General features: G+C 40.4%; 1 protein-coding gene across 19 annotated transcripts in view; it reads left to right on the top strand.

Annotated features, from left to right (window-relative positions):
* Dscam2 (Down syndrome cell adhesion molecule 2) overlaps positions 1-27,877 on the top strand; it is a 161,839-nt gene that overhangs the window by 82,132 nt on the left and 51,830 nt on the right. For all 19 annotated transcript variants that reach the window (XR_013079426.1, XR_013079424.1, XR_013079428.1 and 16 more), the window contains exons 2-3: positions 17,169-17,519; positions 22,975-23,139. Coding sequence is in view for 15 of the 19 variants with exons in the window: in XM_076762253.1 (XP_076618368.1) it covers positions 17,169-17,519; positions 22,975-23,139 (516 nt within the window). In the remaining 4 variants the exon portion in view is untranslated. The remainder of the gene's footprint in view (positions 1-17,168; positions 17,520-22,974; positions 23,140-27,877) is intronic.

The following is a 27,877-nucleotide window of genomic DNA, read 5'->3' as shown; positions in this document are numbered from 1 at the left end:
GAAACCGTTAAAGAGAAACGAGTTATCCACGTGACCCGTCTGAAACGCCCCCACTCCGGGAGTGCCCGGGTGCCGCGTACGCACACGATCCCGGAAGTTCGACGGAGAGGTGGTCGAAAGAGACGGGGAAACGCGAGGGAGAAACGACCCCTCCGAAATTGGGTCGTGGACTGGTCAGTTCTGCAACACGCGTGTCGCAACCGGCAGTATTCGGCTGGAATTCGCCCCATTTACCGTGCGCTGCAATCTCTCTATCCGTTCTCCCCTTTCGTTTCCTCCCCTTGTCCCCGGCTCGGCCGTAACCCAGCTTACGCTACCCCTTCGTGTCGTTCCATTTATCTGGTCTATCCTTCTACCCCTGTCCGTCCATCCCCCGCCATTCTCTTCTGCCTCTCATCCAACCCCCTCACCCCCGTTCGTTACCGTTCGTCCTTCTTCACGCGTTGTCGGTCTCTTTCATCCTGCACGGCTCACGCCCACACACACACACACACACACACCCATCTTTTCCACTCTCTGCGGGGCTGTTCCTCTATCTGCGTCGATCGCCGGGCATCATCCCGGTCCGTCCGGTTACTCTTTGTCGGGCGCAACGGACACTACAGGGCGACAAAAGGCAATCGGGGCCAATGGGCTAGTGGCGTGTACGCCGGCCGTTTGATTGACGTCGAACGGCTGCCACGCCGCATTGATTGCGCTCATTGTTCCAGCCGCGCCTATATATCCTTGCACCTGCGGGCCAACCGGCCGAGATCCACGGGCGGTCTTTCGCGACAAAGAAGATCAAATTTGTTTCGTTACGCTCCGGCGGTGTATCCTTTTCAACCCGGGATCTCGCATTCTCGGTTCCCCGCAGATCGTGAAAGGACATCTCGCGATCAAAGGACACCGAAGGGTTGGGGCTGGGGGTGGGACGTATCCTTCGGAGAAATTCGACCGCTGTTTAGAGAGCTTCGGAACGCGATTTGGGAACGTCCGAACGCGGGGGAATCGCGATTCAATTTGTCGCTGATTCTGTGACCCGACGTGACCCTGAATTGCTCGCGCACAGCTACACCCCCGCTCGTATTCGTCGACTGCAACGCGATGATTCACTCCCGTAAATGAATAGAAGCTTCCACACCTGTTTCTTATGAACTTTTTCCATATTTAAGTTGTTTTTTTTTGTATCATTGATTAATAAGGTAAATTAATGGACAATTGTAGAACTAATGGAGAGGTTCAATAATGAAGCGGTAGAATAATATGAAGAAATCAACGATACGTGTTTCCGGAAGTCTATACAAATGCATATTTTTATAGATAATAGGACCTGGATAGATATACGTTTTACGAATAAAGAATTCCAAAAGTATATTTATATTTAGAACGAATTAATTTAGTCTGTCGGAGAACTCGTTACTTATTGTACCTCGAATTACGATATTTCATAATTACACAGCGGATGTTTATTCATTTATGGGAAATTTTAATTCTTGAATATATAAAAAATATTTAAAGTAAGATACGAATCATTATATTTAGGAGTTGAGACCTTTACCTATCTTACTTTAAGTATTTCTTATATTTTTAAGAATTAAAAGTCTCAACTCTTAAATATAATGATTCGTATCCTACTTTAAATATATCTGAGACAACCCCCTACAATCTTCCCATTTCAATAATCCCATTAATAAAAATTCGCGTAAAGATTCGCAGTCTAGTCGTAATAATCGCAAAATATAAGAAATACTTGCTTAGGTAGCAAGTAGTAACATCAATGTCTACGAACACCAAACGCAAGTAGAAATAACGAGACATGGTCAGACGCGTTCGCCAAGTCGCAGTTTTAAAGTCACCGTACGACTACAAAAACTATATTTCAACTTAAAAACGCATAAATAATTGAGAATAAGATAATTACAAATTTTACACGACTGTAAATTTCTTAAATTAATATTTAAGTGATACGCGATTCAAGTGATCGAGAAAGAAAAGAAAATATTCACGTTTCATTCAATTTCCTTTTAAGTAACATTCGTCATTGCAACATTTACGTTGCAAAAGAAGGTTAAACAGAATAACAATTAAAAAAAGAAGAATTTGTTCCGGTTACAAAAAAAAAGCATTAAAATGATTTGATATATTTCATAATATAATATATAATATATTTGCAAAATATAAGAAATACTTAAAGTAAGATACGAGTGGTATCGAACCCTAAATGATTCGTATCATACTTTAAATATATCTAAGACAACCCCTTACAATCTCCCCATTCCATTAATAAAAATTCTAGTCGTAATAATCGCAAAATATAAGAAATACTTAAAGTAAAATACGAGCGGTATCAACCCCTAAATATAATGATTCGTACCTTACTTTAACTATTGTTAAGAGCTCCCCTACAAAGCTCCCATAATAATCGCAAAATGTGATGTTAATTTTGTCTATTTTTCCTGCGTGCTAGCATATTTTTCAACATCCCGACTCCACTAACGACACTCGTTTCCTACAGTAAGTAATATACGAGTGTCATAACTTCCGCCAGTTACTTCGTCTCGACTAATTTAACGTCCAGTTAACTTCCTCGGCTGCATTGCTCGTTCGTCCATTTTATTCCGCGTCTTTATCGAGCAAAGTTCACAAAGGGATGTAAATATCCCTTCGCTAGCGAGAAATATGAAACGATACACCGTGCTAGTATCGTTAACGAAGTTCCACGTCGGTAGTAACTACGTCAGTGGTTAATTCGGTTCGCAAACTTACTCGTAGTCGGGCCAGACACGCGTCCCTTGACCACGTCGAATTGAATGGGAACTTCGCCCGTTGGCAAAGGGCATCGAGATTTCCGTAGGAACTTTTTCACTCGAGAAGATTCTTTTATCGGAAGTATCAACTAGAAGCACGGCGATGTTGCATGAAAGGCCCGGTTGGTACGAGAGAGCCGAGAAATTGCTACGGCCACGGCGTGGGTGGTCGAGAAGGGGGAGGGAGACTCGAAGAGTGAGGCAGGGGGGGGGGGGATGGAGAAAGAGGGAAAGGAAGTCGACAGGTGAACAGAGCACGATAAAACTAACGTAGCCGGAAGAAAAGCAGCTTTTTGTCCCGAAAACTCTGCACGGGGCTTTCAGAGCGTTTTAAAATGACGAAAAGGTTACGCTACGGAGCACTCGTGGTACGCTGCGAAATCTGCGCGTACTAGAAGATAGGAAAGAAGGCTGAAAGGGGAGAGAAAAAGTAACTGAAAGAGCGCGCGCCCCGGGAAAACGAGGGAGAAAGGAGGAGTGAGCGGGACAGACGGATACAAAGAGGATAGAAGAAGGTTGGGGGTTCGTCTTAACGGCGGAGATACAGCGGGGAGGGAACAGTCGCGGTGGAAAGTTTTTCTCATATTTCTAACAAACACACCTGTCCCGTCCTTCGTCCGCTTCTTTCGCGTTTCGTTCTCCCCTCTGTTCGGGGAAATTGAAACGACCGACAGAGAACTCGACACCATCGAGGAGGTGCGTACTCCCAGCCGCGGAATGGTGCTTTCGCGTTTACCTACGTGTTCGTTTCGACCGTGGAAAAATGAGCAACGCGATATAAATCGCGGATAAGTCTTCGATCGCGTTCTTACGATTCACGTTTGAAATTGCTCGGGAGTAAAAGTTGCATCGTCGCTGAAACTCGTCCATTCGTCGTAGCATTATACGAATAATATTTATATTTTACCGTTTCTCGTTCGTTTTCTTTGTTCGTTATTTTATTCGAACGATTCGAGAAACACCGTCGTAACAGATCAAAAGTTTTCTTTTATTCTAACATCTGGCAACGCCAAATGCAATTTTTTCCTAAATTCAATTTGTCTAGTAAATGAAACTTGAATCGAGCTATGGTGTGTATTATGTTAATTGTATTCTAAATATTTTCGAATCGAAAACACAATAGACGATCGACAGAATAGCTTCCAGGCTGCATAAATACGAACTGTTTCCGGAGAATACATGTGGATCGATACTGGGTAGCAGATTTACTTCGACTTAAGAATTTGTCAATTTCAAGATTTATTTTCATTATGCAACCTCGATATTAATTCACGTTCACGTTTACTGGTTTCTGACCTTTTCGTGCTCATGATTAGAATAATTACAAAAGATTCTACGAAATCTGTATGAACCACACAATGTCTCGAAATGGACTAAAGTGTAATGTTTACATTCCATTCGTTAGAAAACGCTGCTTGTCTACGCGTTCGAATACTTTTTTAACGTTTGAAAACGGTATGTTTCCACTGTCTGTAAATTCTGTATGTTGTCAGACTCGAGACTCTTGCCCTTATTTACAATCTTATTTTGGAAACTTAAACCTAACGTGTGTGTTTTGTTTGTTAACGATGTAGAAGCGTTCGTATACTTTCGCGAGCTACTGTACGTCGATCGACTATAGGAAGCACCGTATGCAGATAGCAGATCGTATTGTCTTCTGGGAGAGGCGCGAGATTAAATCCGTGGATCCATAGCTTTCCTTTATCGGTTCGAGACGTAATCTCGCGCATTAAGAAGTCACGCGGGATAATCGGGGAGATCGTAGATCGTCGAAGCGTCGGGCCAATTCTCTTATCCGATGAACCCCGGGACGATGTTCCTGACGCTCGTGAAACTTTTCGACGCTTTTCGCGTAGTTTCATATCGACCTTCCAGGACCCGTAAGATTAGTCGTTCGGCAGTTTTCGAAACGTTCCCGACGACGACGCCGCCAGGGTCATAACAAAACTTTTTCCAACTTGTTGCCTGTCCGCGAGAACTTTTCACGACGAGCCCGCACGCTGCGAAATTGCTCGTGTCCCTGTACGATCGTACTTTTTTCCCCCCTCCGTAACGTTCCAAGGGATCTAAACAACTTTCGTAACTCGTTGGCCCTGACTTACTCCCGTTCAGGTTGGCGTGACATTGGCTCCTGAAATCGGTCGTTCGTGGCCTCTTCTCCCCGTTTCTTCGCCGCCACGCTGTCGCGAAACGACGCCTTTTCCTCGACGTTTATTCGTCTCGTGAATTTTCCTCGTGAATTTTCCCTTGCAACGCCGGAAATCCTGTCTAAAAATTCTATTAGTTATCGATTTAATAAAATTTCTGTACGATTCTATTATTTTTCTTTCGGCCATGTTGGCGTGTTCGGCCACCCCTGGGAAAAATTTTAATGGGAGATTCTAGAGGCCAAAATAAAACGAGAATCAAGAATATCAATTTCTTGATTGAGGCTTTGTTAAAAAGTTATTAACAAAATTAAACTAGAAAATTTCAAATCATTCGAGAAAAAAATTCGAGTAGGTACCTAAATTTTTCGACGAAATTAAAAAATTTTAAATCGTTCTGAAAAAATTACTGTTATCAAGAGGAATTAATTACGATCCTTTTTGGTCATTACACATAACCCCGAAATCTTACACGCTTTCGAAAAAAAAATTCCTTAGTGAAAATGTAATGTCTGACCATACCATTACCATACGTTTCCCTGAAATTTTATGCGTATGTTTAAAACATCATAACTTCTGAACGGATTGACGGATTTTAATGTTTAAAAAAGCAAATTACGCGTATTTTGGTGGAGAATATGTACAAATCGCAAAAATATTCGAAAAGTTGGTCCTTAACCCCGTAAAATTAAAAAACCCCCATGAAAGTGGTTCAATTTTCAAACAGCCATAACTCCTACAATAGTGAACGTATCTCATTGAAATTTAGTATGGAAGTAGAGTTCATGGATACCTATAAAAAAGTGTTAAACAACTTTTCCGTACAGCGTCAACCAAATTTATTAAAAATCAAAAACGAATTTTTAAGAAAAATCGTCAGGGGATAGGTGCTCTGATTTTTCGGCGAAAAAAAAAATTTCAAATCGTTCTGGAAAAATTATTTTCGATTGCGGGGATCAATTACAATCATTTTAAAAGTGCAAGAAGAAAGCAAAAATATTCAGGGAATAATTGAGCGTGTCGTTAATATTGATACAAGAAAAGAAAGTTGAAATCGATACGGTGTTACGACGTATTGAAAACAATTTTTTATAATTAACCATTTGTACGATGAAATAAAAAATCGAACTTTTTGTTGGAACTTTGTATTGCCTGCGTGAGAAAGGAAATGAGACTTTATTAGAATTTATGAAACTGAATTATTTAACTTATTATTTTACTGGGTAATAGCATCGTGTTTAATTTACTGGGATAAATGATTAATTTAAAGTTGACGTCCCATCTCTGAATATTAATTAAAATAATTTTACATTAAATGCATGAATACGTGGGCTGTATGAAATTCGATCTTAAATTGTTTAAATGTACAAGCAGATTTTAAATTTAGAATCTCGTAATAATGATAATTACAACTGGTGGTTTATAATACATATTTGCAAGTGTACATCCAAGTACCCAAAACTGAAGCTCGATCAACCCGCTCGTGTTCCTAACGAGCTCGCGAAATTTATTTTCCCCCTGAAAAGGGGAAGCCATTCGACGTTCTCGATTTACCTGTGCACGAAAAATCGTTCCCCAGCCGCTGGCGCTACGTTTCTCCGGGACACCGTGTATTTTAATGCACACCAGGGTTTGAGATATGAGCCACGAATGCGTGGCGGTAAATTGGATCCACCTGTCCGACTGAAAGTTGCAACAGAGCGACGCTCGACTTCGTAGAAACTATCCAACCGGAAGACGAAGAACCTGTATCGACCTCAAACGAGCTCCCCGGCTTTTCCCTACAGGAACACGACGACGTCGCATAACCCAGAGCAGGTCTCCTTAAAATTTAAACTCGGTGCTCTCCCGAGAGAGAGAGAGAGAGATGGATAGAGAAGCTCGAGTCAAGATCCACCCACTTGGATGAGGTAAATATTTCAGATGACTCGAGTGTCCTCTAAAATACGCCGATGAATTCGCCCCGGTGGCTGTAAGCGACAAGATACACCGAATTTATCGCGTAACTTATCTAAGTATAGCGCTGGAAGAAGATGATAGGACATGCATTAACGTCGCCCTTCTGTCGCTGCTGGGCACGTTACGCGAGATCGTGGCTTTAGATTGGAAAGTGCAAAGTGTTCCGACAACGATCGTTTCTCGATTAAATTGCTTTAGCGCGGGATAAACAAATCCTTCTTCGCAAATATTAAATTGAGATTAAAATCTAATTGGATTGGATTGAAATTTAATTAAAGAGTTTCTTTAAGACAATTTTAGCAAAGATAGCTATACGCGTGTATTATAGGCAACTGATTTTATTTTGTTTCCCTCCAATTTGTTTAGTTACGATTAATTAATTCTTTCAACGTGCTGTCCGAAAGAAATTTTTAAATACACAAAGACACTCGTTCAGTTAGTCATTACATGGAAGTGCATAATAATTTCTAATAAAAATTGGTACAAATTTGCTCGACTGGATTTTTTTAAATTTACTGTGGTTTATTTGATAATAAATACTCTATAATTGTTAATTGTAAAAAGAAACCCCTGAATGATACGATAGTTTTTAAATATCGATAGTCCTGCCCTTTATATGCCCTTAATTCGCGTAACCATTCCAACGCGAAAAGATATTTTAGGAATCTGTTTGCATAATTAGAATCCTCGTCAAAACAGTACGCAAATAACTCGTGTCTAAATTATTTCATGCACACTCAGACTCGAATGTGCGATTCAGTAATGCTGTTTACAGTTTAAGAGGACCAGACAATCAGAAAATCGATTTCTTTTTTATTTTTTTCTCCGAAAGTAATACTATTCAAAAATTAAATGCCAGTTTCATGACGTTGCGGTGAAAAGTAAGGATTTGGGAGACGAGAAATGAAACCTTGGAGTCAAAAGGACAAGGAAGGTGGTCGAAAAGAAGCGAAAAGGGAACGCAGCTACGCGGAACCGTAGGACTCTTATCCGTTTTGTATTCGTCGTCCAACCCTTTTTTTTCGCCTCGATCCGGTCCTACATCGCCTACGAGGGCGGCAGAGCCTGCAAATTCAATCTTACCAGCGACCTCTGCCCACCTACACAGTTTGTTCCGCCTATTGATTCCGTAGTCCAGCGAAGGTGAACCAGACCCTCATGGCCGGTCCCTGGAAACTGACTCCGACGTCGCGGACACAAAAGCGTCCGATCCTGGAAGCAATCCAATTTTTCACGGAAGGAAACTTGTTCTGAATATGATCCAACCCTTTTTGTCAATTTTTCACGACGCTCGCCGGGCACCCGGACCATGATTCACCGGGCGAAAAATTAATCTCACGAACCGTGCTGGTAACAAGCGGAATCGGCGAATATAAATCTTTTAATCTCTCCTAACTATATCGTCCGTTTTATCGTTCGAACGTACGCGACCAGCTACGCTTCTCAGCCTTCTTCGCGTCGTTGATAACGCTATCGTGGACAGAGAGACAAGAATTTTATTTATTTAGCGATGGAGGCTCGAAACAACGCCTTGAAAATTTCTCGAAAAGGATGGACTCTATTTCGAACGTGAAATAAATCAATTTAGTGATTGAGTAGGATAAATTCGACTCGATGAGCGTTGAGATAAAGAATTAACATAGTAATGAATAACAAAATGACTGTGATTATCGACGTCTCGTTGATAGCGCTATGGTGGACCAAGAGACAAGAATTTTATTTATTTAGGCTTGAAAATTTCTCGAAAGGGATGGACACTATTTGGAACGTGAAATAAATCAATTTAGTGCTTGAGTAGGATAAATTCGACTCGATGAGCGTTGAGATAAAGAATTAACATAGTAATGAGTAACAAAATGACTGTGATTATCGACGTCTCGTTGATAGCGCTATGGTGGACCAAGAGACAAGAATTTTATTTATTTAGGCTTGAAAATTTCTCGAAAGGGATGGACACTATTTGGAACGTGAAATAAATCAATTTAGTGCTTACGTAGGATAAATTCGACTCGATCGGCGTCAGGATAAAGAATTAACATATCAACGAGTAAGAAAATGACGGTGATTATCAGAATTTGGGGAAAAATGGCCTTTGATACATTTTTACTTGAGTGAACGATGTCGAATATTTCTATTTTTCGCGGTACAGTTGGAGTGAACGCGGACAATTCGCAGTCGACGCGTTAACTCTGACATAATGCGCGGCTGTTATCCATTCTGTCTACATCTTGTAGTCGATTAGGATCTGAAGTAGCCCGGAGAGAAGCTTTTAGCACTTCACGAGGATCCGGCTGTACCAAAGCGCGAGTAACCGTGAGATCAAAGGCCAATTCGAGAATACATGGTACACACAGCCATGGATGCGCGACGCGTAGCAGAGTGCAAATGCCACATCTATGGATGCGCATAAACGGTAATCCACGTGCAATGTGATTAATAATAATTTGCCGGTCGGCATAAGCGGAACCGATTAGTCGGCTTAGCCAAGCGTTATGGTAATTGGGAGCTATTACCCGTCGAGTGCTCTTCCCCTTTCTCTCTCCTCGCCTTCTCGTCTCTCTCTCTCTCTCTCTCTCTCTCTCTCTCTCTCTCTCTGTCCTGTCTCTAGTCTCTCTGCTCTCTCACCTGTCTACAGTCGGATCAAAGAAAGTCAACTTTGATCACCTGAGCAAACTCAACAGAAACAGAAACATAGTCATTCAGTGTCCAGTTTTATACGTTAGAGATGACTGACTTAGGGATATATAGCTTTCTTAATATCATACTTATTTTATGGTGTCAGTATGTAATTCGATTTTTCAACAGAGTCTAACAAATATTAATCACGAATAACGAATACAAATTAAAAAAAATAGAAGCTACTGTAATCACTTAGTTTTCAATTTTATACGTTAAAAATGACTAGCTGAAAGATACGTAGCTTTCTTAATACAGTTTACGAATGAATTTGTAAACGAAACGCAAGCGAAACTCAATTTGAGAATCAAATTTTTATTCGTTCGTGAACAAAATTTGCTTTCCTTTTCACCTGCCTCGAAATCTTGGAACCTCGCTCTTAACAATCAAATTAAGTCACTAGATGTTGCATGTTACCTCGTCAAAAATGTGAAATGATCAATTTCATGTAAGCGAGTGGCCCGTTATCCGAAAATTCCCATACAATAATGGGCGTTCTATTATATTTGCTCGAACAATAGCGGTGCAGCGTGTACAGAGAACATCAATAAAGTGTGATAGGTGGAATAGTTCGCGAAAATAGAATGGTACTATGGACGACTGACAGTGGCGGATCTAGGATAGCTCGGAAACGGTTATCGAGAGGGCACAAAAGGAACTACGCATTTGGAGAATCTCATTTCCAAACATTATAAACAGAAATGAAGATATCAAAATTTTCATAATTCACGGCATAATGGATACGCAAATACCTCACCCCAAAAGTTGATCTCAAGCATTGTTTAACTTGTTCCAAACTCCTCGAGCATACTAGAAACGTTTTACGATTCTCGCCTCTCTTAATTTCCCGGGGTCTCGCAGCTGATCGATATTCCACAAGTTTCAATTTTAAACTAATGTACACCTCTCGTAGCCAAGATCCTGAAACTGGGATCCGTTTTGTTATCCATGAACCGTTCGACAAATATTGGTCGATCGAGTTTCGGTACTACTTCCGGGGTTTGAGGATAGTGTTAATAGCAACTTTGGCTGTACTTCGTCTTCAGACATCGTATAACAACTCACTGTGCTTGTACTTGCATATTAAAATCGTCACGGTACCAATAGAGAATAGTAAGAATGACGAATAACGAATAAAAAAGGTGGACGACTGTTTACTCATATGTCGATCGTAGTACGAGATATTTTTTAACTTTAATCATTCGATAGTGTAAACGTTCGTTTCGTTAGATGTCCGTTGTTCGAACAAAAGTTTGCCTCTGTTCCCCATTGTCTCCGTTTTCGTAGTCTGTCTTTTGTTTTTTCACTTACGGAATTCCCTTTTGTTTTTCCCTTAACGTTCCGTCCGGCGATAGTTCTTTTCGCTATTTGCCGCTATCCCGTCGTCGAGTCGCGTCGTTCTCGGTGGTCTCGAGCCCCGAGAAAACCCCTGATTCCCTATGTTGCGGGGAATTCCTGTCATCTGTCCAACTCTCGTTCGATTTTCCGCGTCGGTGAACAAATGCCTGAGACGGTAGTCTGCGGAGACGGATCGTCTGGTTGCAGAAACGTTTTTAGATTCTCTCGAGAGGAATCCCACTGATACGAACCCGAAAACAATCGGAGGTTTCCCATCGATACGGAACGAAACGATTAACGAGAAACGAGACGAAATTTATTAGAGTGAATAACGCGTCGAAATGATGCGCCACAGTTAGGTTGTAACCTTATTTTAATATTGAAAATCCAATATACAATAATACGTTCTATATAACGATATAAAAATATGGTTTACGAGTTATTAATACGCTATTTTATGAAGCGGTAGTAGCGTGGAAGTATTTTTTATTCCCAAACGAACAATCTGACGAAATTGAAATTATTCTTTCATCCTTCGATTTCGAAGATTATTTCGAAGGCAAATTTATTTATTTTAAATTGCATACGAATGCGAAAAATGTGAATTTTGTGATATATAACACAGTAATATCAAAGATCACAATATTATGAACAAAATCTCTAATTTAGACTTCGTGATATCGTACGAGAGAAAAAAGTATGAATGAAAGAAACGTATATTTACGTGTATATTACCTGTAATTATGAATACATAAAATATGGCATAAAATCTCCAGTTGAGACTTCGTAACATCATACGAGAAACAAAATATGAACGAATGAAAGAAACGTATGTTTACAGGTGTATTACATTTTTACGTGTTAGAAACGATAAAAACCCACCGCGAGAGTCCATTTCTAAAGTTCGCGATAGTAACCATCGCGCGTTACAATGTAAATCCTTTTTGCTCGATAGTATCCTTCGCGTTCCATAAAGCCAAACGGGAAGCTTCGTGCCCTTTGCCTCGAGTTCGCCAAGTGTTTCCAGTCTGTTCGCAGTCCCTTTCGACCGTCTCGACAAAGCACCGTTCGTTTTTCTCGAAACGTTCTTAGCTCCATCATTTCCTCGACCAACGTGTCCGTTTCACGGCACTTCCGCCCAATTAGGCGCGTATTTTTCTCGCTGTCCGTGCATTAACTTCGCTCATTAACCAGCGCTTTAATCGCGGATCGCGTCTCGGGGCGACGAAAGTTCGCGTTTCACGACCAATTTAAAAAAAAATAACCTAATTGATACGTCGAGCGAAAAATATCCAAGAGAAATATTAATCGTGCCGATCGGATTTAAGAAATTTCTATTTTTATTTACTTCTATTTTATATTCTATTTTTTATATTATATTTATATTTATATTTTTTATTCTATTTTTATTTACTATTGTGTAAAATTGCGATGTTCCAAATCAGGAATGTATTCCAAATTTGGGGAAACTGATCCTATCTGTATTTCGTGGCGAACAATAAAAATTTAATTCGACGAGCTAAACGTCACGAATAGATTTTGTTTACATTGACTTTATTCGAGTGAAAAATATCCAAGAGAAATATTAATCGTGTCGATCGGATTTAAGAGATTTCTTAATATTTACTATTGTGTAATTTTAATATTGTAATGTTCCAAATCAGGAATGTATTCTAAATTGGGGAACCTGACCCTATCTGTATTTCGTGGCGAACAATAAAAATTTAATTCGACGAACTAAACGTCACTATAAATTTTGTTTACATTGACTTTATTGGTTGTCAATTTTGCCTATCTGTATCGAAAGAGACCAATTTTTAAAGATTCATTGTAATAAATGCAGCTAATGGGGAATAACCGTGATACCAGATCGAAAAGTAATTCTTCTGTTACGTATCGAATTTACTAATCAAGGGGAGAAATAATATAGATATTAACAAAGTGAAACTTGATTGAATGTACCGATATACTTTTTGAAATAGAAAGAAAAAGATTTTAAATAGTACAACGATAAAATCCAGATTTTTAAGCAAGAAGCCACGCGTGAAATTCTACGTGAATTATCAAAATACTTGGCTGTAATTATGAATGCAAATATCGAAGAGAAATATAAATCGTGCGGATAGAATTTAAGAAATTTCTTAATATTCACGAGCAACGTATTTTTAATGAAGATACGCGTAGTTTGGAATAAAATTATTACTGGTTCCAGTGAAAGAATTCGGAGAGAGTTCTTTCGGGGTTCCGGGAGGGGCGGAAGACGCCCTTAATTACAGGGGCGTGCATGGAACGAATACGGGGAACGAGTAAGGAGCCATGCGTGAAATTCAACGTGAACCCGGCTACCAAAATACTTGGCTGGAATTAGTAATTAAGTGCTCGAGACAATTCCGGAAGCGAGTCAGCGTGACGCTCTGTAATTGCCGGACACTACGGGGATTTCAATTCGACCGCGGGCGGGGATTTGCATACTTTGTGTTTTGTATGCGGCGCGCATACTAGCCGACGGTATTACGAAATTCGGTCGCGACGCAAATTTCTCTCCCCGAACGTCGTTATAAACGAGTTACGAGTCCCGTCCCTTGGACGTCGTTATGAGTTCCACGTTTCACTGAACCGCTCTTCACTTATGGACGAGGGCAGAGATATGCAATAACCTGCCCTCTCCCGTTTCGGTTCGTAAATCAACGCCATCCTCCATCTTTTTTAAGCCCACCTCCTCGTAACCGTTCGGGAATTAATCTTTCCTTCGATGGACGTACCAATTTTTCTCTCGAAAGGCCCTCGAGAACCATTCTTGGTACTCGAAAAACGAGCAAAATTTGTTAGGATCGGTTGCCCTAATATGAAATACGTTTTTTTTATGCTCATATTTGCAGAATTTTGATAAAAGCTTAAATATTATGAATTTATAGGAAATTTTATGCTCTCTTGACTGGTAACAGATAAATTTAAAATATAATAACGGTTTAGGAAACGTTTACTTTTTTCATCGAGGTCCTCATTTTCACAGATAGCAATTCATTGTAATATAATTGTAATAAATTATTCTTTTATTAAGTATCTTTACTTTATTATTCTTTTGTTACGTATCGAAGTTACCAAGCAAGGGAAGAAATATTATAGATATTAGCAAAGTGAAATTTGATTTGATGTGCCAGTACAAATACTTTGAGAAATAGGAAAAAGAATTTTAAATAGTCCGGATCTTTAAAGCACGTTAATTATACACGCAGGTTTGTAATAACTAGACTGTGGATGTTTATGCAAACGCATATGTTTCTAGAAAATAGACAAAAGAGTGAAACCTAAATAGAAACCTTAAAAATATATTTTTTATTTTGCATATATGTTTGCATACCTTTTATAAAAACACATATCGAAATATACTGCGTGTGTCATATGTGTTTACAATTTTGCATATTCCTGTGTATTTTGGCGTATTATTGATACACATTTGAAATATGACATATATTTTATTGACGTAAACATCCGCAGTGTAGTAATAACTTTCCCATCGAGTATGCATTGAACAATTGTTTCCTTATGGTGTAATAATGTAAGTTGTATGAATATTACGAATATAAAAATATGGCTATTTTTAAACATTATCCTTTCGCAGCAGAGTCTGATTCGCGCGTGCGCGCGCCACGTCCATCGCACTGCCCGGAAATTGAATTTAAGATAAATGAATTTTTAATTAACACACGACCTGGGGGAGTTCCGATCGATACGCAAGTTTTAGAACGTACCTTTCACACAGCCGCAGTAAAATCACGATCTTCGTCAAAATAGAATGCTCCAGTATTGTATGATTAAAAAATTTATAGGGATATTAATATCACCGTACTAATTGCGGAAACTAGAAGACAGCGTACATTTTACTACAGTGTAATTATACAGGGTGTTCGGCCACCCCTGGGAAAAATTTTAGTAGAGGAATCTAGAGGCCAAAATAAGACGAAAATCAAGAATACCAATTTGTTGATGGAGGCTTCGTTAAAAAGTTATTAACAATTAAATACAAAAATTTCAAATCGTTCTGGAAAAATTATTTTCGGTTGCGGGGGTCAATTACAATCATTTTTGGTGGATACACATACCACCAAAATCCTACCCAGTTTCGAGGAAAAAATTCGAGTAAGTGCTGAAAGTTTTGGATGAAAAAAAAGACTTTCGAATCGTCTTGGAAAAATTATTTTTAGTTGCAGGGGTCAATTGCAAGCATTTTTGGTCGACAGACATACCCCCGAAATCCTACTCAGTTTCGAGAAAAAAATTCCTTACCGAAAATGTAATGCCTGACCATACCGTTGATATGTTTCCCTGAAATTTCATGCATATGTTTAAAACATCGTAACTTCTGAACGGATTGACGGATTTTAATGTTTAAAAAAGTAAATTACGCGTATTTTGATGGAGAATATGTACAAATCGTAAAAATATTCGAAAAGTTGGTCCTTGACCCTGTAAAATGAGAAAAACCCCATAAAAATGGTCCAATGTTCAAACAGCCATAACTCCTACAATAGTGAATATATTCCAATGAAACTTTTTTCTGAAGTAGAGCTCATGGGTACCTACAAAAAAGTATTAGACAACTTTTCTGTAGAGCATCAAACAAATTTATTATAAATGAAAAACGAATTTCTAAGAAAAATCGACAGGTGCCTAAATTTTTCGGCGAAAAGGAAAAGTTTCAAATCATTCTGGAAAAATTATTTTCGGTTGCGGGGGTCAATTGCAATCATTTTTGGTGAATAGACATACCCTCGAAATCCTGCGCATTTTCGAGAAAAAAAATTCAGAACGGACGGGACTTTAAACGTTAATAGCTTCTTACAGAAGCCTTCGTCAACAAATTGGTATTCTTGATTTTCGTCTTATTTTAGCCTCTAGAATCCCCCATTAAAATTTTTCCCAGGGGTGGCCGAACACCCTGTATAGCAACCGAGGGGTCGGTCGAGTGTTTGTGAGAGCGCGATCCCTCTGGTGGCGAGCATGGGAGGCGACGCCACACACTAATAGGACTTCCCGTTTATCGAATAAACAAATAATTTCCCCGTACAAGACGTATCGGTGGATTCGAAACATCGAATTGCAAGGTTTAATCCAAAAAAATATTCGCAGAGCCCAAAAAATTAAGAATCGATCTTTGTATTATCGAATTAACGATCTTTGTATTATCGATCCCCGAATCAAACTTCCCGGGCTCGTTTCTGTTTCTTTCGCCGCGAATACCGGCGACAATTAAACTGCACTCTCGACGGGAGTGGCCTGGCCCGGAGTTATTAGCCTGAAGTGGCTCGAAGCCACTGGTTCTAACGACGCAAGAGCCCCTCCCTCCCCCCATCGTAGTACTTGCTGACTCGTGTTTTCGCACCCATGATCAAAGCATTACGTCGAAGTACCGCGTGTCTGATACACTTCGAGTAGGATAACTTGTCCGACATACGGTCGACGTTCGTTCGAACGATCGCGATAACCGAAGCGTTTAATCAATTCTGAAACTCGGCGAACTGTTCTGCCGCGGTTAAATCGACGACTCGCGCGCGAACGTTCATTCCTTCCGAACTTCCGCCATGTTTTTCCAAGTACCCCCGGAATCGAGAAGGTTCGTTATAATAATTTCCTGAACGCCATTAAAAACGATTCGTGGACGAATTCGAGCAGCATTCATTAACTTCCTTCACTGTATGATCCAAATGGTTCGCTCGATTCATGACTGTGATACTTTAAAACGATCTATACATCAAATTCTCGTATAATTTTCTGTTCGATTCTTTTGTACCAAACTTATTCTTCGATAAATGATACAGCGAACGTTGATAATTGTTCGAAATAATATTAACTCCCTATTTAATCGTTCGAAAATCGTGCCCGTGCAAAAAACGTTTAAAACTATTTAAAAAGTCTTTTTCTATTCGATCGAAGTTGCAAAATTACTCCAACGTGGAACTCGACGCGACACGCGTCGAAGCGTTTCCAGTTTCGACGATTACACGGGATCAGCGCGCGTTAAATATTTTTGCGGTGAATATTTTCGAACGGCGATAAAGGCGTACGATAAAAATTACCATCGACGTGAAACGCCGGGGGTAAAAATCAGGGAACCCGCGGATTCGCGTCGCAATTAAACTCTCGCAGTCCGCTGAACGACGATTCGCCGCGCGTGAATGCATTTTTCTCTCTCTTTTTTTTTTCCTCCCGCGCGATCGTCCGATGGATTTATGCGAGTTTTACAACGTTTTGTTCGCAGGTGCAGCCGCAGCAGTGACGTCCGCGAGCGGTCACGGTTTCGACGCGCATTTACGCGGTCCGAGTTTCGTCATGGAACCGCCGTCGAGGATGGAATTTTCAAATTCGAGCGGCGCCTGGCTGGACTGCACCGCGACAGGAAGCCCGCCGCCCAACATCGATTGGTCGACCGCGGATGGACATCCGGTGAACGACGTACCGGGCGTGCGGAGGGTGCTCAGAAACGGCACGTTGGTCCTCTTGCCGTTTCCGGCGGCCGCGTTCCGGCAGGATGTGCACAGCGCGGCCTACAGATGCGTGGCGAGCAATTCCGTGGGCAGGGTCCTCAGTCGCGACGTTCAGGTCAGAGCAGGTAAGAAAATTACACGATACTACCTACGATCGTCGCGAAATTCTGCTGAAATAAACACTTTATGCATGACGAATAAAATGATATATGGTAGCTCACGAAAGTATTCGAACCCTTCCACTCTACAGTGTTTACAAATGAAATTCACACGTTGGGTTTCAGTTTTCGAAATGAGATTCCATGTATAGGAGTCTCGAGAATGTTTAAAGTTGCAAACTCATCTGACAACACATACAGAATTTGCAGGGCAATTAGTGGAATTATACCGTTTTCAGAAAAGTATTAGAACGTATGAATAAGTCTTGACTTGCTTGATGTTAATATCTGTTAACAAATTGGAATGCACACGTTAGGTTTAAGTTGTCGAAATGAGATTCTATGCAAAGTCACATAGGAGTCTACAGAATGCATAAAGTTACAAACTCATCTGACAACACATACAGAATTTGCAGGGCAATTAGTGGTAATATACCGTTTTCAGAAAAGTATTCGAACGTATGAATAAGTCTTGACTTGTTTAATGTTAATATCCGTTAACTGTTTATGGTTTAATAATAATGGTTTAATAATTATTAATCGTATTAATTTTTTAATGGTTTACGACGTATGGATAAAATTATTTTGGAATTTTATTAAGCCATGGATTCAATGTTTGTCTTGTCAATTATGAGAAGATTCTACGTGAATAAACAAATGAAAAATGAAGAATAACATTGTTTCATTTGAGGCTTTGTTGTCAAGAAAATCGACTTTAGAATACTGCTTGGCCATGGGTCTAAGTAGAAACAGTAATGGTCAGACGGGTCAGGCAAATTCAATCCCATGTGTACTCTATGAATATTCAAAGTCGATTTTCTCGACGACAAAGAATTTTATTCTTCATTTTCATATATACGAGATTATTGTAAAACATTGTGTTGTCATATTATTAAAGCTTTTCTATAAATCTTTCAACACTTTTGCATCAATTTATAGAAAGCGAAAAATTCATAGGTTTTGCAAGGTCTGCAATGTTAATAATAGTGCAGTTTATTTCACACGAAATTCTCTAAAATTCATGAAAATATTTAATTTTCACTGTTCCGAGTGTCTCCGAGTCAAGCCTTAGCGTTTCAGAAAATTTATTTTTAATACCCGTTGGACGAACGTGCCATTGTCCGCGACTCGACTCGCGCTTATTATTATTCCAATCCGCAGAGAATTTAGCTAGATGTGTTTGAATATTTATGGAACTTATTTGCGCGTTACTTACTAATTCTACTTGTGTTAGTGGTAATAAACATTGACGCCGATGTGGTACTATCCGCTTTAACTGGTTCTAACTGCAAAACACACAGCAATATCGACGAAAAGCAGATAATACCAGTCATTAATGCTTACCAGCGCCGGACGCAAGTAGAAATAATGAATAATAGCCAGACGCATTAGCCGAAGTATATTTAAGCGTCAATTGTTGATAACGAATTCGCGTACAAATAAATCCTATTCCACGTTTGCTGTTCGTATCGACGGAAAGAATCGTACTTTTCGATCGTAACAAATTTTAACATAATATCCATACCAAAATATCAAACTAAATAAATCTACTTTATACTCTTTCTTACTTTCTCGTCAAATTCTATTGTCCATACTTCTTACTACCTACGAGGGCTAATTCAAATATTTATTTAAACTACCTTAGCGATCGGTGATTTAATTTTATACATCCTATCGATTAAAAATTTGTCCAACTTGCTCTACCAATCGTATCCACCTCAGTTTCGATTATATTTGAGAATTATGGAGCAAATAGAGCAACCGGAACGAACACGATCGCGCTTCGAGCGTTCGAAATAAAGAAATAATTAAAAAAAATAATTAAAAGACCATTAAGAAGTTCCAGTGGGTAAAGAAAGGACGAAGTCCTGACCGAGGATGTCCCGATTCGCGCCGGATGCGGACGAAACGCGGCGAGCGTCGCGCGGACCTCGGTGTAATTACCTGTTTAAAAAAAAAAGGGGGAAGGAAAAAAAAATTGGAAAAAATGCAATCTGAATGCAAATCCGTGGCAGCTGCGGGGTCGAGCCGACGCTTTCACGATTGCCAACTACTCCCTCGCGGCTATAAAGTTCTGGCCCGGACGCGTGGCCGTTAATTAAAACTTTACTTCCTGCTTTCGGTTTAACGGGAAAGAAATTTCTATCCCGGGGTCCGGCTGACCAGAACGGAAGTTCCCGCGGACCATTGCGAGCCGATTCGTCGCGAGCCGCGGGAAATTCAGGGTGAAAGCCCCACCCGAGATCCTGTTTCGCCCCATTTCATCCCGAAACTCCGTTCGCGTTCAACGTTTTCAGAAGGAAATGCACTTTCCGAGCGCGTCGATCGGGAAAACGTTTCGTCGAGAACCCGGAGAATTCGTCTCGCATCGTCGATCTTACTTCCCTATATTTAAATTTCGCCCTTTACTCTTGGAAATTGACGATACGTTCAACGAAAATACAAACAAAACGACGAAACGGATCGAACAAATTCACAATAACTACCTTTTATCGTTTAAACTAAATATAGGGGCAGATGTACGTCAAATTTAGAACTTGTGCATCGATTTTTAAAGTTGGGAACAGTTTAATTTCGCCAAGGATTATCGTATCGAATTCACAACTACTCAAAATCAAATTTTAATGTTCTTTTCGTTCCCCTACCGAGAAGATAAAATATTCTAGTCTACTCTTTACCTAATATTAAAATATATCGTTTCAAAATTTAACCTTTCGCTTTGAATATGTTACTTTAAATATGAAAGTCGACCACGTATAATATGGATGACGTTGTCGCGCTATTTGTCACTCCAGGCTTAATAACTTTTATCGAAATGCATCATGTTTCGAAAATTCGAATCTACGATTAAACATAATGGTAATTAGCGTCGTCGGTTGTCGGAAGGGACCACCAACGATAATTTATCGCGATAGTTGTTCGTTGAATAGCGTCTAACGAGTACAACGGAGTCCTCGCGAGCTGCAGCTCGACCGGTGGGTGGTTGAAACGAAACTTATCGCTCTGATTATTCCGGTTCGCTGGCTGCTGTTTACATTGGGGACGGCGGTGCGATACGACGAAAGAGAAAAGGAAACAGTGGGAGCAAGCGGGACGCGGTTACTCGTTGATCCGTTAGTAATCTGTGCTAACGTTGATCACGACACGCGGATAACGCTTTGGATCGTTCCGTGAGTTCCAAGAAGCGGTGGGGATAACTTCGGCGCAGCTCGCGAGGGGCAAATCTATTGCAGTTTGCGAGGGATTATTATATTCAGGGAAACGAGCGAGCAAAGTACTCGCGTTTCCGTTACGCGTGATATGATTATGCGGTTTCTGGTTAAACTAACAGAAATTTGACGGAAAGGCACTTGGTCTCTTCCAGGAATTCTGTGTCTTATTCTATTTATTGGAGACTTGTCAGAGACTTTGTTCGAATCGAAATATCAGGACACTGTAAAAGAAAAAAGAAGCTAATCTGATAAAGAAGATATTTATAAAAATTTTAGTGAGTTCAGACGTTTGCAATTTTATTGTTGCTACGTTTAAATTCAAATTTTGTACGAACCTTGGTATCTACAAGTATAGGTTATTAGCGATAAAAGTGAACAACCACTACATTAAAATTATCCTTGCAGCGTATTGTAAATTGATTTTAAAAAATAAAGTAGTTTCCTCCGGAAAGGAAATTCAAGGAATTCGAATTATTTGAAAAATTTACCAAATATCGTTACTGCGAACGTCGAACGAGACGAGGGATATTGAACGCGGAAAGGGGGGGGGAGGGAAGGTTACGAAACAAACGGCAAGAAATTCAGCTGGATGGAGCACGACGACGGTCTCGGGCGTCGCGACGTCGTTGTGTCAGATTGCAGCGTCGCTGGCAGCTGGCCGTCGCCCTTGGAATTTCCGCGTAAATAAAATCTCCGGAAGAGCACGGTGCCTCTCGAGCGGCCGGGCGACGGTAGAAACAAAAAACGAGAGGAGAAAAACGAGCGACAGACGTCGAGGACGAGGCGTTCGTTACGCTTGCGTCGCCTCACGCCTCGCCGCTTCCCAGACGCCGACGTCGAGATTCACCCGGTTGTCGACGACGAGTAACGACGTGACACCCCGCACGTAAGGCCGTCTACACGTGTGAGGGCCTCCGTGTGGGCGTGTGTGTGTCTGGCCGTGCGAGTCGACGCGATCCATCCACGCTCCGCACCGAATCGCGTAACACGTTTCAATTACCGCCACGCGCTAGGCGTCGTTCCGCGTGGGATTATTCCGACGGCTGTGTGTATCGCGACACTGGGTCGAATGTTCGAATTAATGTAACCGTTACAGCACCGGTGGGCCCTAGCAAGCTCATTAGAGCCATTCCTCGAACAATTACCGCGAGACGTTTCCAACTAACGTCACGGTATACTGGACCACCCCGTATATGGATAGATCAAGGGGCGTTAATTTTTTCTTTTGTCTCTTTGCAATGTGTTGGGAATCCCAACAATTTATATTATGGGACATTTAGTTCGATATTATTTGATTTGGTCATCTGGGAATGTATAGTTCGGGCCACGATATAGCGAGGTGGTAAAGTAAACTCTTGAGAGTTGGGACCGACTTGAGGGTGCCTTTCTGTGTCCGTAACTGCACTACTTTTTTCATTTTCTACCTTCATATATTATAAACAGGTGAATTAAGATATTAAAGACTTGAGTAAGACTACCTGTTACGATACTTCTAAAAGTGGCTTTCTAAAAATGGCGACACTGGATGAAACATTTTTTCGTACGGCCCTGACTATGGTCTGAGGCCCTTAGCTGCTCTCATTTCTGTCAATTCACTTATTCTGATAGCTGAAACATGTAAACTTTGACACCTGCTCGAGTTTACGACCTCGCTATATCGTGGCCCGAACTATACATTGCCAGATGACCAAATCAAGTAATATTGAACTAAATGATGTATCCTATAATATACATTGTTGGAATTCCCAACACATTGAAAAGTGACAAAAAGTATACCTTATTTTACAAAAGAAATTGACATACCCTACTTTAAAAATAAATAAAACAAGTTACGTGGAGCACCCCGTATATTCGAAAATATTTGCATTTCCTGTTCGATGAAATTTTAATCCATCCTTTTTGTCAAATATTTGCACGAAACTTCGCATAAATACGACGCGATATATAAATTGTTCTCACACCGACGTGCCCCAATTAGCCAAAATCGACCCGCGCTTCGTTTCGACGAACTCTCGAAAAATGGCCAGATACCATACTGACTGAAACACGTAATATTTTCCAGAACCACCCTAACGTTCGCTGGACAGTTTTATTTGAATCCTCGCTATTCGAAGCGCGTATTCGTCGGTTCGACAGAAGTTTCGCGCAGATAAGTTCGCGTCCCAGCTCCTGGGCGAATAAAAATAATCTTCCCTTTTATTTGTTCGCAGTGGTGGCTCAGGCGTACAAAGTCGACGTGGAAGTGATCGGGGGTGCATCGAGAGGATGCACGGCAGTGTTACGATGCGTCGTTCCAAGCTTCGTGAAAGATTTGGTACGCGTGGTCTCCTGGCTGCAGGAACCCTCGTTTTACATCTACCCCTCTCTACAAGGAGGTAAGATTCGAACGTCAAAGGTCTCGACGATCGTAAGAAGGCAATTAACGCGCGATATTCGCGTTATCGGGGACTCGATGTTAAGTTTTACAATGGCACTGTATCGCGTGGCCAGAATTTCGATAATGAGATTCGATAACACGCATCGATTTCCTGTGTGACGTTCGCGGAAATTACAAGCAGATAAGCTCATTTGATCGTATCGATGTGTTCGTGAAAGATGTGGCCGAACACGATACACCGAGCAATATTTAAATTCTTTTTACGTAAAACAGATGATCGAGAAAATTTCTTTTTCCAATTTTTCTATTTATAGAAGAGTGTATATTATTTTGATTAATTTTAATTGACATTTGGATCTAATTATTCTGCGAATTAATCGACGTCATATGCATGGCGTAGATAAAAAATAAAGCAATTATTTCGATTACATATTCCGAGGGGGTATCACTTTAAAAAATAAAAGTACAATCCGTTGTCACCGTTTCCTCTTGATACGTTATACGGGGTGTTTTGATTTGAAATGTAATGCGAAAAATTTTAATGGAAGATTCTAGAGGCCAAAATAAAACGAAAATCAAAAATATTAATTTCTCGACTGAGGCTTCATTAAAAAATTATTAAAAAATTTCATAACATTCTGAAAAAATTATTTTGGTTGCGGGACTCAGTTACAATCATTTTTGATGAATACACATACCCCTGAAATCCGACCCAATTTCGAGAAAAAAATTCGTTACAGAAAATATAATGTCTAATCATGAATGAATGATTCCCCTGAAATTTCACGTGTTTAAAATCATTCTAAAAAAATTATTTTTAGTTACAGGGGTCAATTACAATCATTTTTGGTGAATAGACATACCTTCGAAATCCTACGCACTTTTGAGAAAAAAATTCGAGGTGTGAAATTTTTTGACAAAATTAAAAAATTTCAAATCGTTCTGGAAAAATTACTTTCGGTTGCAGGAATCAATTACAATAATTTTTGGTGAATAGACCTACCCCCGAAATCCTACCCACTTTCTAGAAAAAAATTCAGTACGGGCGAAACTTTAAATATTAATAACTCTTTAACGAAGCCTCAATCAAGAAGTTGTTATTCTTGATTTTCGTCTCATTTTGACCCCCAGAATCTCCCATTAAAATTGTTCCTAAAGATGGCTGAATACCCCTGTATATCAGACGATTTAATTATTCTGCGAATTAATTTTCCTATAATAAAACTTTAAGATATAAAAGAACAATACATTGCCACCGTTTCTTCTAGATACGTTCCTTCGAATATCATCGAAATCTCCAACGAAATGGATCCCCTCGCAAGAAAAAGCGATACCCTTTCATCCTTCACGCGCCCTTTATTACGACTCGCAAGAATTTATTCGACCACCGCAGAAAATACCGAAACTTTTTCCCAGCTCCGGTTTTCCGTTCATAAATCTGTCGCCTGCGAAGGGAAGGGGAGCCTCTAGATTATAATAACGCGAACGTTCTATATATTTCACTCGACATTAATTTCCTGGATTAATCGCAAGGCGACACGGGGGTACGGCGTGGTAAATGTCGAGGAAAAAGGCGGTTTCGAAAATACGTGGAGAAGGGTGGGGGGCTAACAGCCAGGGCCGTGTGCACGTACGGCCACTCGAACGCTATTATTCTACGTGAAAAGCGACGCGCTATCGTATAATCGATAATTTCGCCTATCTACCTACCAAAATGTAATATTCCGCGGGCTTGCGGGCAGGAGATGGCAATAAAAGCCCAAGGGACATTCCGGGGGCGCAGATGCAACGACACGGCCGATAGGTGCACGCCGCGAAGAATTATACGCGGTCGATGGTGGAACGCGGGGGTAACAAGAGGGAGGGGGGTTTCGGTTGGAAGAGGACTGCGGTCGGGCGATTTTCACGCAGGTAGAGGGGCACAGGGGTGTATTGTACCGTCGCGGGCGTTGCTTACCGGGGACTAAAATTTAATATCCGGGCAACGGGGGCCGTAACCGGCCGCTACACTGAAATTTAATATCCACAATAATCTTGCATCACCTTCCGGCCCCCCTCCCTCTCTTGGGTTCGCGCGGGTCGAGATACCCGGGGACATCGACCTCCCGTAACGCGGGTGGCTCATTAATAGTCGTAGAAAATTAATTAGATTTAAGAACGCCGGGTTGTTTCGTCGACGGCGCGCGTCGTGTCGGATCGACAAAGATGACGCTCGGTAATTAAAACGTGTAACGTCGCGTACCCCGCGGCTATTAATCAGTAAGCTTAATTAGTAATCCTTTTAATTGGAACGCGACACGTGTTGTTAACGCTGTTCGACGACGATCCGCGATCTTCGAGCGATCTATGGGACGACCGTAATTAATCTCTCTGTGACCGTGTACTCGATTCGATAACGTTTCATAATTGTCGGCCGACCGACGAGACGAACGTATTCAGTGCCGATAACGGGTCGAAGGAGACAAAATACAAGGGCTGGCCCGTTTCCAACGGACCGTTGTCGCTTGGGTTCTACGCCGTGGAGGACCCTGGCAATTTTTATCCGACGCTGCGAAAAAATACGTCGCAAAAACGCGCGACACGAAGATATCGGCGAACAGTTATCGCGAAATTTGTTGGGTATCGTTTCGTGCACTTGGTACAGCAATGATTCTTAACGATTTATCTACCGATTGAGATCAAAGCACAGACGAGATGTACGAGTAGACCTTACATATTATGGACTTTCGTGGTCCAATCTGACTATCGACTTGAAAATTCGGAGGCGTAGGTGCGGAAATTTTTCGGCGAAAAAAAAAAATTTCAAATCGTTCTGAAAAAATTACTGCTAGCTAGGGAGGTCAATTACGATCATTTTTGGTGAATAGACATACCCCCGAATTCCTACTCAGTTTCGAGAAAAAAATTCATTACCGAAAATATAATGTCTGACCATACCGTTGATATGTTTCACTTAAATTTCATGCGAATCTTTAAAATATCATAACTTTTGAACGGATTGGACAATTTTGATGTTTAAAAAAGCAAACTACGCGTATTTTGGTGGAGAATATGTAGAAATTCTAAGAATGTTAGCTAAATTATTCCTTAACACCATAAATTGAGAAAACCCCCATAAAAGTGGTCCAATTTTCAAACGACCATAACTCCTACAATAGTGAATATATTCCAATCAAATTTGGCAGTGAACTAGAGCTCGTGGATACCTACAAAAAAGTATTACACAACATTTCCGTACAACATCAAACAAATTTATTAAAAATGGAAAACGAATTTTTTAGAAAAATTGACGGGGGTTAGGTGGACAAATTTTTCGACGACTACTCTAGAAACATTTTACCATTTCGGTGTCGATTCCAAAGTTATCAATTCAGAATGGTATAAGACTGTAGCGCTACCAACTATGAGAATCAAAACTAATCTAGCAGAAAAGCTCTATATTTATGATAACCTATGCAACGCGGATCGCAGCCAATCTGCTAATATTATATAGTTTTTAATTAATAATTGCATTGCCCATCTAAGAGTGATACAATTATTAATTAAACTCTAAATAATATTACCCAGGTCTCACCACGTGGAGGTTGCTGCGAATGGAGACCATTAATACAGATTTTTTGTGAGAAACACCTTATGATCGTTGATCGAGGAAACAATAAACGAAAGTGCAACCAACCAAATCTAGCGTCGTCATAAATTTAATACTAGGACGATACGATACACGTGATACGGAAGTAAATAATATATATTACAGTTCTCCAAGCATCAAACTGATATTAACGTGTGTTACATCATTGCAAAATTCAATTATGAATGCTCAATTCATAACTTTGGCGATTACTTCCATGTACCTCCGTAGGGATTAGGGGATTAGTTGTTTGAAGAAGTAATTTGGACCAGACTAGACACCCGATTTAGTAATCCAATCATCTTATCCTTCCTCTTCTACACGTCCATAAACCGACTAACGCGGTTGACCGGACTCTAAATTCGACTTATTTCGGTAAATGCAATCCCGCGCGAGGCTGAAGCTCCTTACACGGTATTATCTCTCTCTACACTGTGTATCGTGCTTGTATTGTGCTCCTATCTTGCGTATGTATATAACGTGACGTCGTCTAACGTTTATGCATCCACGATAACGGAGACAGTCTACCGGCGAAGCGGCTTTGCTACCGAAAGCAACTATGGATAAGACAGTGGAGGGACACGCTTCAAAGCCAACTTCCCAAACAGTGTGCCACGAACCATCAATTATATTCGAAACAAAAGAATTTCGCTTAAAACACTGACACTGACAAATGTATTCAAAAACATGTAGTCCTTCTTATATTTGCTTTCATAGACACAATAAAATTACGCATGTTTCAGTGGCTAAGGTGTTATGGAACTGAGAATCAACGAAAGATTAAAATTTTTAATTTCATCCGTTCCATTTTCACGTATACATATTTTGTTAAGGCCGTATCAAAGTTAATAGTTTATTACAGTGTAAGTATAATAAAAACACGAGATTGTAATAGGCTGCTGCCTAAATCAATTAACAGTAAATAAAGTAAACTACAAATTTTTATATTTCAATGATGATTGCTCTCACTGACCTGTGCTGATAGTTCTTGAAAGACGATGGAACGACCAATTGACGCGATGAATATGGAAAATTCTATCGTTGCTGGTTCACTGGCCACCATTACGCTTGCTCAGACACGACTGATTTCACTCTTCCCAAAACTATT

This window comes from Colletes latitarsis, chromosome 1 (assembly GCF_051014445.1).
Source record: "Colletes latitarsis isolate SP2378_abdomen chromosome 1, iyColLati1, whole genome shotgun sequence".
Classification (NCBI taxonomy): domain Eukaryota; kingdom Metazoa; phylum Arthropoda; class Insecta; order Hymenoptera; family Colletidae; genus Colletes; species Colletes latitarsis.
Note: the sequence above shows the minus strand (reverse complement) of the source record. Positions and strands in the feature narration are given on the sequence as shown.